This window comes from Hyperoodon ampullatus (genome assembly GCF_949752795.1).
Source record: "Hyperoodon ampullatus genome assembly, chromosome: 7".
Lineage (NCBI taxonomy): Eukaryota > Metazoa > Chordata > Mammalia > Artiodactyla > Ziphiidae > Hyperoodon > Hyperoodon ampullatus.
The window spans coordinates 60786811-60801563 of record NC_136920.1 but is presented as its reverse complement, the minus strand read 5'-3'; the positions used below and the strand labels follow the sequence as shown (position 1 = coordinate 60801563).

Sequence of the window (14753 nt, the reverse complement as noted above, 5' to 3'; positions counted from 1 at the left end):
CCTCTTGGAGAGTTGAAGTGCATATTAGAATATTAAAAGCTCTAAGAAATCTTTTAGTAAAAAAAACCTGTGCTTTGTATTTGGAGGTGTTTCTGCAATTGGAGTGACCAGCCTTGCTCAATAAAAGTCCTAAGCAAAGAGCCTGATGTCCCCATTGATGTGAAGTAAGGGATTCTTGTGGTCCAGAGGCTCTTAGGCCAGTATTTCTGTATAAGCTTTACTAATTTTTTCTCCTTTCTCCAGGTTGGTTTATAAGTGGTTCCTGCTGATCTATAAAATCAGCTATGCCACTGGCATCATTGGCTACATGGCTGTCATGTTTACCCTCTTTGGTCTTAACTTGTTATTCAAGTGAGTACCCTTTGCTTTTGTTTTTGCTAGTGTTTGGGGAGGAGGGACTGGTGAGATGTACCTTTGTTCCTGGGACAGGTCCTGAGTATGAACAAGGGGAACATGGCACCTAGGATAGGAGACTTGGCTTTGGAGGATGGGAGGATGGGTGGGCCTTCCATGATTTGTGCTGGCAAAGAGAAAGGAATGTCTGGATAATACAGAGTTAGAGTCTCAAATCATTGGTTGTACTTTCCAAGAATTTATATTTTAGTGGAAAAGTATAATAACAAAAGTAAGCATAATAATGATTATAGCCAGTTACTCATAACTCCATCACCCCAACAGAACCATTTTCCTTTTCCATGTGTGTATTGTTTACTGTAACATCCACTCTACCTGAGTGATCTTATGTTCAAGGAGAGTAGGAGTTGGCAAACTACATCCTGTGGGCCAAGTTGGCCTACCTTCTGTAGGCCAAAATATTTTACTGGAACACTCATATTCATTTGTTTACACATTGTCTGTGGCTGTTTTTGCAGTAAAACAGCAGAGTTGGATAATTGTGGCAGAGACTATATGGGCCACAAAACCTAAAATACTTACAATCTGGACCTTTACAGAAAAAGTTTGCCGACCCTGGACTAGACAGTTGAACTCATGGGACACAGCTGGCCACACCTGGCAACAGATCCACCTAGAAAGATACAAGACAGGAAATAGCAGGGCAGCATCTGCAGGAGTTCTCACAGTAGTCCCAGGGCTGAGATATGAGGGAGTGAGACCACACAGATGAGTGTGGGAGCCAGCCAGGCCCAGAAGCCCCACTTCTCCAAGGAACACATCAGGTTTAAAACTCTCCCGGTCTAGATGCAGTGTTCTAATCACAGGTCAGGTTTAACATATAAGTATTGCTACTTTGTGACACAGCTGACATTCCACCTTTAAGAGATTTCTCAGGAAACAGAGTTAACCTGTGGACTTTTAAGTCCTGCTCCATTTTTGGTCATGTAGGTTGTTTTTTCAGTGCAGCGCTGTCACAGATAACATTGCTGAGTTGCTTCCTAAGGGTACATGACCAGGAGTGGAATTCTGGCTGTTGCTTCATATTGTCATAAGCTTTCCAAAAGGTCTGTATCAGCATACAGGTTTCCTCCACCCCCAGTTAAGTCAGAAGCCAAGTAATCCTGGACTCTGGGACTGGAGGGTACAGTGAGTAAGCAGGGCAGAAAAGGGTAGAAATGTGGTTTCCACAGCTGTAGGCTGTGGATTGTGAGGAATCTTAAGCCTGGGATATTGCACTGAAGCTAGAGATATAGGATTCAAATTTCAATTCATGACCACTGGCCTCTTCCCCAGGTATACTGTAGGCAGGAATCTCTGAAACTGAAAGGAATAAGTCCTACTTTATATATTGAGAGGACACCCATGGAATTCTTTCTTCCAGGGGTAGTACAGGCTGAAAGAATAAACAGGCTCCACAGATATTTACAGGAATTTATTAGTGTAGAGTCAACACATCTCATCAAAGAAAACCAAAGTACTTCCAGATATCTTCCTAACCTGTATGTTTAAAAAAAGTAAAAACCAAGATTCTCCATTATGTTTTAAAGGTATTTATTCTAGAATTACAGTTTCTTTTTTACTTTGATAAACTGTATAAGGAGGAAAACATAATTGAGAATCTTGACCATTTCTATGCTACTAATCAGGTTAATTGCTGTAAGATCATGATGTCTAGTTAGTAGGTTAAATATTATAAGATTGGTGGGCAAATTCAACTTTCTAAGCTAAATGTAATTTACAACTTTAAGTGAACACGTACAGTTCTTGGTACAAATGTTTTAACAAAGGTAGTTTTCTATAATAAACATTTAAAGACTCAAGTGTGCAAACTGTTGGTCCCTGGAATTACTGAAACAAACTTCCTAATATTATAGGCTTATTGTCCTTAGTAAGGAGACTTGGACCAAAATTTAACTTTGATGACATGATACAGAATATGTATAGATGCAAGTTAAATTTTTATGGTAACTGGTATGTGTATATTTACTAACTTTATCTTTCTTTTCTAAAGCTGTGGTTGGCAAACTTTTTTGTAAAGGGCCAAATAATAAATATTTTAGGCTTTGTGGGACAAAAGGCAAACTCTAGGATGGTATATAGATACTTATATAATGAGAGAAAACTCCTCCCTTGCTCCACCCTGTTTGCCTGGGTGGCCTGTCTCAGATGGTGGACATACTTTGTGCCCTCTTGCCATCATATGAAACATTCTCAGAAGGAGGGGCCTGATGGGGGTGGGTGATCCCTGGGATCATTTTCACTGTCTGCTCCAGAGACACCCAGATCCTGCTGTGCCCTTCCCTCCTTTTGGAGGGCTCAACTATTTGTTTTTATTTTTACTTATTTAATTTTTATTATTATTATTATTTTTGTGGTACGCGGGCCTCTCACTGTTGTGGCCTCTCCCGTTGCGGAGCACAGGCTCCGGACGCGCAGGCTCAGCGGCCATGGCTCACGGGCCCAGCCGCTCCATGGCATGTGGGATCCTCCCGGGCCGGGGCACGAACCCGTGTCCCCTGCATTGGCAGGCAGACTCAACCACTGCACCACCAGGGAAGCCCAGGCTCAACTATTTCAACTTGGGCAACTGGCTGGAGGTGAGGCAATTCAGTAGTGAGTTGCTAACTTCCGGACTGAAAATTCCACTGCTTAGTGTGTAGCAGTTGCCAGTAGTGGAGTCCCCAACATATAGGTGCCAACTAGGGAGCTGCAGGCATGGTCATCAGTCAGAGGAGGCAGGCATTGGAAACAGAGTGGGGAAGTGAGCAGAAAGGGATACGCTGGCTTGGTCTTCACAGCTCCCAGTCCTAGGCTGTTCAGGTGGTACCCCTAGGTCATATACAGATAGGCAACAGGCTGGATTTGGTTTTAGTTTGCCAACACTTGCTCCAGCTATTAAAGCTTCCAGCTTTAGATGCTGCCATATGTGTCCCAGAGTAGTAATCCAAAGCAGTTGCATCTCAGGGCAGGCCTTACAGGCCATGCTGCTTCCCTTACAGGATCAAACCAGAAGATGCCATGGACTTTGGCATTTCTCTCCTCTTCTATGGTCTCTACTATGGTGTTCTTGAGCGGGACTTTGCAGAAATGTGTGCAGACTACATGGCGTCTACCATAGGGGTGAGTTCACTTGGGCTTTTTAATACTGCCTCCTGCCACCTCCAGAGAGTTCAGGATAGCATCACTTGTTTGATGGAAGAGATAAGCCATACAAAATCCTTCAGGATGTGAGTGGTATGTATGGAGATTCCTTCCTTAAAATTTGGAAAACCAATCTCAGACGTACCCTGGAATTTTTAACTCTAAGCTATTATAGGAATCACTTTAACCCACAGGAAGTTAACAGTCACTCAACAGATACTTATTTAATGCCTCTGTCTAGTGACAGAGATGGGTATTAAAGTAATAAAAACATAAATTATATATGATACTTTATGATATTATATTATTAAAATTATAACTGTAATAAATATTATGAAGGGGAGGTTCATGATACTATGAACAAATATAGTCGTGGCATTTGACCTAGTCTTGGGGCTCAAAGATGGCTTCCCTGAAGATGTAACTATTGAGCTGACCTGAACAATGAGTAGAGTTAACCAGATGAAGTGAAAAGTGAAATGTATACCAGGTAGAGGAAATAGCATGTGTAAGAGGCCTGTAGTGGGAGAAAGGGTGAGCATTTTAAGGAACTAGGCTCATGTGGTTGTAGGGCTGAATTATAGTGGAAGTGTCTGGAGGAATAATAAAAGGCTAGGCTAGAAAAAGCCGTAGAGGCCAAATGAAAGATTGTGATTTTTATACTAAAAATACTAGGGGGCTAAGATAGAAAATAACATCATCATATTTGCAGTTTGAAAAGATCATTCTGGCTGCTTGGGTAGAGAACAGATTGGAGAGGGGTCCACAGATCAGGGTGACCCACTTAGTCTTTAAGAGACAATTGCAGTAGTCTGGGCAAGATGGAGGTAGCTTGGATTAGGGTAGAGATGGTGAAAAGTGAGAGAAACGGACTATTGGAGAGGTATTCTGGAGGTAAGGTTGACAGGACTTGGATATAGATTGGTTCTGGAGACTGAAGGAAAAAACATGAAGGAAAGAAAGGTAGGTATCAAAGCTGACATTTCTAACTCAAGCAACTCCTTGGATCCTTCGCTGAGATAGGAAATGCTGCAAGAGGACCAAGTGGAGACCATGCAGAGATTCTTCAAGCTTAAAATATAGGTAAAGTAACAGCCAGTGTAAGAAACCCAACTCAATATCCTTATTTCTTTTTTTTTCAAAATGTCTGTTGTTTTGCTGTTCGTAAAAGTAATACATTCTTTTTGTAATTGCGTGAACAACACAGAAGTGCTTCCCATCTGAGTATCATCCTATTAGACCCAGCCATAAGAAGGAATATCTCCAAGTTTAATAGACATTTCTCCAGTTCTGTGCTGAAATAAGTGTGGTTCTGTCTGATGAGTGGGGACTGAGAGGCATTCAGAAGTTCTTGCTACTTCTGAGGTAGCAAGAGGTTTGGCAGGTTGGAGAGAAACCCTAGGAGAATATCAGGGAAGCAGGTTCTCTTGGAGCATCCAGATACCAGTCCTAGCTTTTAGGCAGCAGATATCAGTGGAGACCAGTTGAGAAGTACAAGAAAGCTTGGCACTGACTTCACATGAGGCACCTCAGGAACTCTTGCTGAGTCTGAGGCAGTTTTGCAGGTGGGGGCCTATTGGCTGTGCAAATTTGTATGTCACTGCTACTGTGATCTCATTCGTGCCACAGGCTGGTAGGCTTAGGGCAATTCACATTAAGCAGAAGACTCAGCTATTATCTTGGGTAACATTAATCAAGTACAGTTTTAGGTCTAGGGCTTTGTTTCTCAGTATCCTGGAACTATTTTTATTTTTCCTGTACTGGACCAAATTGAAAACAGTGTATTGGGTCACTTTATAGACAGCCTATTAATTCTTTTCTGAACAGCTGTCTTATGTTTTAGCAACATTTCACTGTCTCATTTATTTGTGTAGACTTCAGCTCTTCCTTTAACCAGTTCACTCCCAGAAGAGATTTCCAGACCCTAGATTGTCTAATTAGTAACTTCACTTTCAACAGCAGAGATTGTCTAATTACTAACTTTGCTTTCAACAGCAGAGATTGTCTAATTACTAACTTCGCTTTCAACAGCAGAGATTGTCTAATTACTAACTTCACTTTCAACAGCAGCTGTTCACTGCAACTGCTTCTGTGGCATAGCCAGCTTTTCAGAGAATCCTGTCCTTTACCCTCTAGTGATTTCTTTATCTCTCGTTCTATTTTTACAGGACCAATTCTCTGATTTTCCCAGGTTGTTGCCAACTTTATCCCAAGGTTATTATCAGCTGCCAATTTAAGCATAGCCTTTATTCCCTCAGGCGGGGGTCCCTAATAACCAATCTACAGAATCCCTTTTCTGAGCTCAGAATTGATCTACAAGTTAGCTTCTCCTCTGGGAGATAGGATTATTAAATTGGCCTCCCTAAGATGCAGTTTGAGCTGGGCCACTTTCCGTGCTCTTGGGAAGAATTATTGGGTGCTGCAGTGATTATAAGTGATAATCCCTCATAAAATAATTCCCTCATAATGATAAATGCCAGCTTCACCAAGAGACCTGGTGGGAGAATTTCTCGTTAGGGTGGAGAGTGCCTCAAACACTAGCTCCTGACCCCTCATACTCTCCTTCCTTTTATGGGATCTCACTAGTTACCCCCACCACTCCACGATAACAGTCTGTCCCAGGGATAAACCCACATACCTCCCTGCACCTCTTAGCACAGAATCAAACAGTCACGTCGGACTTTATTAAAGGGTTGAGGATGAATAACAGGAACACAAACTGTGAGTATTTGAATGAGGTTGATCTGAGTTATCAGGCTTCCTGCTTTCCAGGGTTTTCAGACCCTGCCTCATCTAACTCTCAGCCTACCTCTGTATACTGGGTGCCGTCTTAGCACCCACCACCTAGAATCCACATCTGGACAACTACAATCCTCCAGATACCTAGACCTAAAGCCTGTGTTCCTGACAAAACTGATGCTGCCGCTCCCCTATACCACGGGGTATCGTACATGCGGATCTACCTCTTCCCTAGGTAATTGACATTGAGAATGGCTTTCCTTTTCAGAGGAGCCACTCTATCCAACTGTCTCTTTCAGAGGAGTCATTCTGAAAACTATCCAACAGAATGTGACCTTGCTGATCCTGACTATAGACAAGCAGTTTGCTGTTTCCCCAGGTTCCCGTCTTGGGGGTTCATAGGAAGACTAGGATGGCTTGTGATAGTACTGGGTGAGTCACCAGGAGTTAACGCATTTGTTGTTTTCCAATACTCTTAGCAAATATTGCTGAGACTTAGTGACAGGCCTTCTGCTAGGGCTCAGGATGCCAAGAGATTAGACCAGGCAGGAATATGGGAGAAGAGACTCCAACATGGGATAAAGGGATAGATTGCACTACCTTGGAGAGCTTTCCAACCCTGAGATATCCAAGACTCTGTTATTTCTGCCCATGTCTTTGGTCAAGTGGGCCTTGGTCTGCTTAGGAACACCTGGGCCCCTGAGCCACAACAACTGAATTTAAAGAATATTGCTGGCCTTGAAGCCAAAATCTGATCAGTGCTTTGGGGAGGGCAATTTGAGGAAGCCAGGAGACTCCAGCTTTCCATGCATTCATTGGCCAACTCATTCATTTATTTATTCAAGCAACAGTTATTTATCAACCATCTACAATGTACAGAGTATGACTGAGTGCAACCCTTACTAGCACCACTGCCCACTTCCAGTAGCAGCCCTAGTTGTTTTTTTTTTAATTGTGGTAAAATACACATAACATGCCATCTTAACCATTTTAAAGTGTACAGTTCAGTAGCATTAATACATTTACATTGTTCTTCAACTGTCACAATGATCCATCCATAGAACTCTTCATTTTGCAAAACTGAAGCTTTATACCCATTAAACAATAATTCCCCAATCCCCACTCTCCCCAGCCCCTGGCAACAATCATTCTACTTTCTGTCTCTATGAATTTGACCACTCTAGATGCCTCATATAAGTGGACTCATATGCAGTATTTGTCTTTTGTGACTGGCTTATTTCACTTAGTGTAATGTCTTCAGGGTTTACCTATGTGTCGTGTCAGAATTTCCTTCCTTTTTAAGGCTAAGTAATATTCCATTGTGTGTATATACCACATTTTCAGTCCTGGTTATTTTTCGTAGTCTTTTGTATGTTCTGTGATCACAGCTTCTATCCCAGAGAGTCAAAGTTGATTTTGGAGCTATTACCAGGTCAGGAACTAGGTCTGATTCATCTCTTGGTCTACCTCTGGGAGTAGTTTGACCTAAAAAGATCTGTAATTAATTAATTTCGCAATTCCTAGAAATAAAACCATGATGTTTTATAATTGTATTAACAAGCATTCTCAATTCCTTTTACACTATTCTGCACTACTCTTTTTAGAGTAGAATGGCTCTTTGTTTTGCCTCACTTGGAGAAATTTGTAACTGTTTTGTTGAGTCAGGTCGATTCAAGGGAATCATGGATGGTGTCTGTGTTCTCCAGCTGGTCACTGTGAGGTCATAAGCTTGTGACAGCCAGTCGGTCTGGTTTCTATTCACACCCAAAAATCATGTTGGGGTGGGGTGGGATGGAGGTGGGGGAGTGGGGGGTTGTGAAATAAGCTTCTTTCTGGGGCTTCCTCCTCTGCGAGAGTGATTGGGCAGGCAGGGTAGTAACACATTGTTTGTTCTGCATTGGGCCAGGTGTCCTGCCTCACATTTTCTATCTCCTGAGCAAATTGCTGTGCCCCAGATTTACTGCTTCCTGGATCCTCAGCAGCCCCATATAATGTGAGGACAGGACTATCTGCTCATTCATCTGACTTGAAGTAGTAGAAAGAGCCAGGAGGTTAGAATCAGACAGACCCAGTTTCAAATTCTCCTCCACTTTTAATTATCTGTATACTCTTGAGCAAGTTGCTTTACCTCTCTGATCTTGTTTTCTTAGCTGTAATAATATTGCCAGCCTTATAGGATTGTGGTAAGGAACAAATGGGTTAATGTCAAGCACTTTGCAGAGTAGCCTGGCCCATAGGAAACACTCACATCATGATCATGATCATGATGATGATGACAGCAATGATGATAGCTACCATTTATTAAGTACCTACTGTACAGTCCTGCTGTGCTGTACGACCACTTATTTTATGTCTGTAATCACCTGGAGCACAGGCTCCTTGTAGAATTTGTCTTTGTATCTTCATCATACTCAACACACAGAGCAAGACATAAGACAGATCATCAACCATGAGTAATTGCCAGTTCTCTCTTAACGCCATCTATTGTCTGAAGCCATCTTAGACCACTCTGTGATATGGAATCTCCTCCACTATAATCCTGGAAATGGGTATTTTATTCAGTTTTTCAACAGGTATTTCTGAAATCATCTACTTGAACTGACTGGGAGCCAGCTCAGCCTTGCCACCAGCCCTCTCTGGCCTCAAGTGAGGCTTTCCTCCTTGGGCATTAGTCTCCTTACTAGTCGAGGGGGTGGCCCAGAAGAGCCCACTAGGCTTTCATGGCACACATTTCCTGTGATGGTCAGTGGTGTGGATTAGAACTCATACATCCTGAGCACCTACTACATGCAAGCTCCTGTGCTGGGGTTTTGTGTGTTTTCTCAGTGTGTCTTCCTAATACTGTGTGAGGCCGGGGGTAGTGTTCCTGTCCTGCAAAGGAGAAATCTGACTGTTCATCTGAAGAGCTTACTCTCCCACTTTGAGTAAAACCTGTTTCAAGACTCCTCTACTCTCAAACCTCTCACACCCCTGCCTTCTGTCCCTTCATCCTCTGCAGGTGACCTCACCTCCTGTTTACCTGAGCAACTAGAAACCAAACAGGAATCCCCACAATTCCCGACACCGTGTCTACAGATCTGCTCCTGTTTGCACCCATCTTCTCCTTCCCTCCAGTAACAGTGGAATAAGTGTCCTTTCTCCCATCAGAGGCCAGCCCTACCTGTGCTCTGGATTCCACACCTCCTGCCTGCTCAGGGACCCGATATGCTGTTGACTTCCTTTCTCACCCATGACTTCACCTTCTCCCTCTACTGGGCTCTCCCCATTAACCTTCTAAGTGTTCTTTTTCAAAAATATCCTTTTTTTGACCCACCTTCACTTCTAGCTACTGAGCCATTTCCTGTCACGCACAGCTAAACTTGTAGGAAGTTCCTGTTTCCTTTTTTATCACCTTTCACTTACCCTTGGCCCATTCTAACTGGCCTCGGCTCATGCCCTTCGTCTGAAGTGACTCTTACTCAGGTCACCGGTGACTCTGTGTCACTCATTCTGGTGGATTGATTCTGATCTCAGCAGTCATCAGCACAGTTGACTCAACACTGCTTCCTTCTTAAAAAGGTTTTCCCCCCTTGGATTTTGTGACATTACACTGTCCTGGTTTTCTTTCTGTCTCTCTGGTATTTTCTGTCTCCTCTGCTAACTTTCCATCCCCTTAAATGTTATTGTTCCTCTGAGCTCAAGGCTAAACCATCTTCTCTGCTCTTCGCCTAGGTATTTCCCTTTTCTTCTTCCACGGCTTCCAGATCTCTAATCCAAAACTCTCTTCTGAACTCCAGACCTTTACTATTCAGCTGTCTCTGGTATCAACAGTCTGTCCACTTCTCTCAATTTTTACTTTCATCAACTTAGCCCAAGACATCACCTTAGCACAGGCCCCCATACAGCACTTAAAGAATTGTAACTGTCTCTTAGCTGGTCTCTCTGAATCCATTTTGGCCTCATCTCCAATCCATTTTTCACACAGAAGACAGAGTGCTCTTTTTTTTTTTTTTTTTTTTGCGGTACGCGGGCCTCTCACTGTTGTGGCCTCTCCCGTTGCGGAGCACAGGCTCCGGACGCACAGGCTCAGCGGCCATGGTTCACGGGCCCAGCCGCTCCGTGACATGTGGGATCTTCCCGGACCGGGGCACGAACCCGTGTCCCCTGCATGGGCAGGCGGACCCCCAACCACTGCGCCACCAGGGAGGCCCAATACTTATTTTTTTAATGTCAGTCTCCCCTAGCTGTAGGTTTTATGAGGACAGAGGCCAGGTCTGTGTTTTTCCAGCATTCTAGCCCAAGGACCCAGTCCAGTGGCTGGTACTTAGTAGGTGCCCAATATATTCTGATGGAAGGAAAGAAGAGTTTGGGTGGCTTGCTCAAGGTCATCAAGATAGTAAGTGACAGAGGATGGAAATGTGGTGTGTCTAATCCTGACAAATTATGTGGCCCCTTGAGCCCTTTCCACACTGAGGCATCAGGCTCTTGAGGTTAAACTGAAATCTGCCTCCCTGTACTTTACCCTACTCAGCCTCAGTGCCTCCTGATACAGTCTCTGTGTGTTCTGCAAACCGCAGGGTTGCTGGGCCCTTCCTGACTTGACAGGCTTACCTGATAACTTTGTTGAAACTTTGTGGGATTTGACCCTGCTGGCATGTTGCCACATTAGCTTGTGGGGAGAACTCCAGAAGCTAGGGGCCTAATAGACATTTTCCTGGGCGTCCCTCCTACTCTCATTACCTCATCCAAGTTATCTTGCATCCTGTATCCCTTGCCCCAGTGTCTTGGGGCAGAACTCAGGGATGATTTGAGGTAAAGCTTTTCCTCAGAGCTCTCACCCATCTCCTGAGTTGAGGCATTCCCACTTATTCCACTGCCAACGCTGTGGGCCAGAGTGAGTGGCCATGTGCCTGTGCTGCATGATTGTGCAGGGACTCAGTGCCAGAGCTGGACCCAGACTTCTTGGCCTCTTTTCTCTCTGTTCAGTTGATGTGCCCAGAAATTCTAAGCCAGGCATATTTCAAAGCCATAAGCCTCTTGAGCGCTGGAGAAGTGTTTCTCAGAGGTCCCCTCAACACTAACATTCAGATTCCAGCTTTGGAGAGTTGCAGTTAGTGGGCTCCCACAGGTTTGGCTCTGCCCTAACTCTTGCTTATCCTTTTGCACTCTCGATAAACATATCAGAACCTTTTGAATTACTGGCCCTCAGTGAGCTAAGTAGCTGATCTTTCTGCAGCATTCAGCAGATGTTAATGGACATCTTGGGTGGAACTTGGGTTAGGAGTCGGAGGGGCTGGGTTCTCGTCACAGCTAGTTTCTTTCCTTTCTGGGCTTTGGTTTCCCCAGGGACGGGGCTGCTCTGGTGTTCTGTGATAGTAACGAGCTCACCTTGAGCCATTTCAGACAGTTTTGTAAGACAGTGAGGTGGGGGTGAAGGCAGGAAGCTCTCTATTCATGGATTCTTGGGGTGGTGTGGCTCTACCTTCTACGCTTGAGGACTCTCGGGAGTCAAGAGAGGCCATTTCTTATAAGGGAAGCTTGGAGTCAGAGATGTCCCCATGTTGAGCAGAGGTTCTGGCAGGTGTAGCTGTGTCTGATCTGGCTGTCACCATCCTCCCTACTCCCTATCCCAGTACCTGTATGCCCACCCCTCCTCCACTGCTATCCCTCACCCAGCTTCAGGGCTGTGGCTTTTTCAGAAGACCATTGCTTGGAAATAAAAAACAGAGCAAACTCAGGTTAAGAAAATACAAAAAGGCTAAGTATAATCTATTTCCCTTAGAGGTACAGATAAAATTGTAAATAATAAATGCAGAATCCTTTCTAAAAATTCATTTTACAGTTTTGCAAGATGTGGAAGTTCTGGAGATTAGCTGCACAGCAATGTGAATATACTTATTAACATTACCAAACTATATATTTTAAAATAGTTAAGATGGTAAATTCTGTGTTATGTGTGTTTTACCATAATTTTTAGGACAGTGCAAAGAAAAAAAAACAATAGGTCTTAGACTATATCAACAAATAAAATTCAAATCTTTTCTCCTTGGGGTGAAGGGGAAATGCTCTGTAGCTATTTAACAATAAACCACAAGGAAAGTATGCAAAATTTGGCATTTCTTTTTGGAGCATGGAATTGGTTATCCATTGTGATTAACCATGGTAATACATCATCTTTCAAAGTATGGGCATACCTCGTTTTATTGTGCTTTCCTTTATTGCACTTCGCAGATAATTGTGTTTGTTTTGTTTTGTTTACAAATTGAGGGTTTGTGTCAGCCCTGCATCAAGCAAGTCTATCAGCACCATTTTCCAACAGCATTTGCTCACTTTGTGTCTCTGTGTCACATTTTGGTGATTCTTACAATATTTCGAACTTTTTCATTATTATTATATTTGTTATGGTGACCTGTGATCTTTGATGTTATTATTGTAATTGGTTTTTTAGACATAATGCTGTTGCACACTTAATAGACTACAGTAAGTATAAACATAACGTTTAAATACACTGGGAAACCAAAAAATCTACGTGACTTGCTTTATTGTGGTGTTCTGGAACCGAGCCCTCAATATCTCTGAGGTTTGCCTGTAATATATGTTCATTAAGGAAAATTTGAGTACAGAAAAATAGGCAAAAGAAAAAAAATCACCTATAATCCTACTACCAAGACATCACTGGTGTGAATATTCTCATACATTTCCTTCTGATCTTTTGATAGATTTGGATTGTCTTTACATATATATGTACCAATAATACTGTGCCTCCAATTTTGTACCCTGCTTTTGACACTCAGTGTTATATCTCAAGCTTCAGTTGACCCACCACCTCTCTGGTCCCTTGAGTATAATTTATTGAGGCATTCTTCTATTGTTGGTCATTTATGGTTATTTCCATTTCTTTGTTTTTGTTTTTGTTTTTTTTACTATTTTTTAAATAAAATATATGTAATGTAAAATTCACCATTTTAGCCATCCTTAAGTGTACTGTCTACCTCCAAAATTTTTCATCACTCCAAACAGAGACTGTGCCCATTAAGCAGTAACTCCCCATTTCTTCCTCCCACCGCTGGTTACCTCTAATCTGTTTTCTGTCTATGAATTTGCCTATTGTAGATATTTTATATAAATGGAATCATATACAATGTTTATCCTTTTGTGTCTGACTTATTTTACTTAGTGTAATATTTCCAAGGTGCCTGCACATTGTAGCATGTATCAGAACTTCATTACTCTTATGACTGAGTAACATTTCATTGGAGGGATAGACCCCATTTTGTTTATCCGTGCTTCTGTTTCCAGACACTTGGGTTGTTTACACCTTTTGGCTATTTGTGAATAATGCTGCTGTGAACATTGGTATACAAGTGTGTGGTTAGTCTCTGTTTTTATTCTTTAGGAGCATGTACCTAAGAATGGAATTGCTGTGTCATATGGTAATTCCACATTTAACTTTATGAGGGATTGCCAAACTCTTTGCTTCTTTAATTATAAATAACACTTAAATGAGTATCTGTATGCATTAAGCTTTTTTGATATTTTTACTCCTTTAAATTCCTTAAGGTGAAATTAATGGGTTAAATGGTGCGACAGTTTGAGACATCATGCCAAATGCTGTCCAAAAGGGTTGAACCTCTTTTGCTGCTGCCACAAGTGTCTGAGAATGCCCTTGTCACCAAACCAGCGTTGCACCAGATGTTTCACTGTTTTGAATCTTGGAGAACAGATGTTGCCCATCTCTGATGGAACCATAATCTGGCTGCACAGTGGCTTCACTGATGTAGCTCCCAGTCACCAGCCCTGAGCCCTTCTTTTTCCCATTCTCCTTGTCCCTGATGCCGACCCTCCCAGTCTTGAGGTCCTATCAGATCTGACTTCCTTTCACCCATCTGCCCAGCAAAGATGAGGGCAATGTGGTGTATGAGATATTCTCTAGCTCTGGGGACTCCCCCTACCATGTCGCCTCCTCTACAGAAGACCTAAGGCCTCTGTGGCACCTTCCTACTTTGGCTGATTCTCACGTCTTTTCTGTCTTTTCCTCCTGCTCTTCTCTCCCAGTTCTACAGTGAGTCGGGCATGCCCACCAAACACCTCTCGGACAGTGTGTGTGCCGTGTGTGGGCAGCAGATCTTTGTGGATGTCAGTGAAGAGGGCATCATCGAGAACACGTATAGGCTGTCTTGCAATCATGTGTATCCTGCCTGGAGCTCCTGGGCCACGTCTCTCTTGCCACGTGCACACTCCAGTCAGGAAGGGAAGGGGGTGGTCATGACCCTGGGCATGCTGTCCAGACCTTTGAGGGTAGGGGAGTCACAAGAAGCAGACATTTGGGTGATGTCCTCTGCTAGGGAAGCCGACCCCCAGGAGTAGAAACGGCTGCCTCCTTTGCTCCTTCTCACAGACGGGAGCCACTCTTACATGTAGCCTGGCTGGATCAGAAAGGAGCCGGCAGCTGCACTAGCTGCCCCGAGACTGGGTCAGTCACAGGGGAGGAACATCCT

General features: G+C 43.3%; 1 protein-coding gene across 2 annotated transcripts in view; it reads left to right on the top strand.

Annotated features, from left to right (window-relative positions):
* The window catches only part of RNF121 (ring finger protein 121), a gene marked incomplete at its 5' end in the record, with an annotated part of 83390 nt that overhangs the window by 66310 nt on the left and 2327 nt on the right, over positions 1 to 14753 (top strand). For both annotated transcript variants that reach the window (XM_079709495.1, XM_079709494.1), the window contains 3 exons: positions 244 to 351; positions 3396 to 3516; positions 14311 to 14444. In XM_079709495.1, coding sequence (XP_079565621.1) covers positions 244 to 351; positions 3396 to 3516; positions 14311 to 14444 — 363 coding nt within the window. The remainder of the gene's footprint in view (positions 1 to 243; positions 352 to 3395; positions 3517 to 14310; positions 14445 to 14753) is intronic.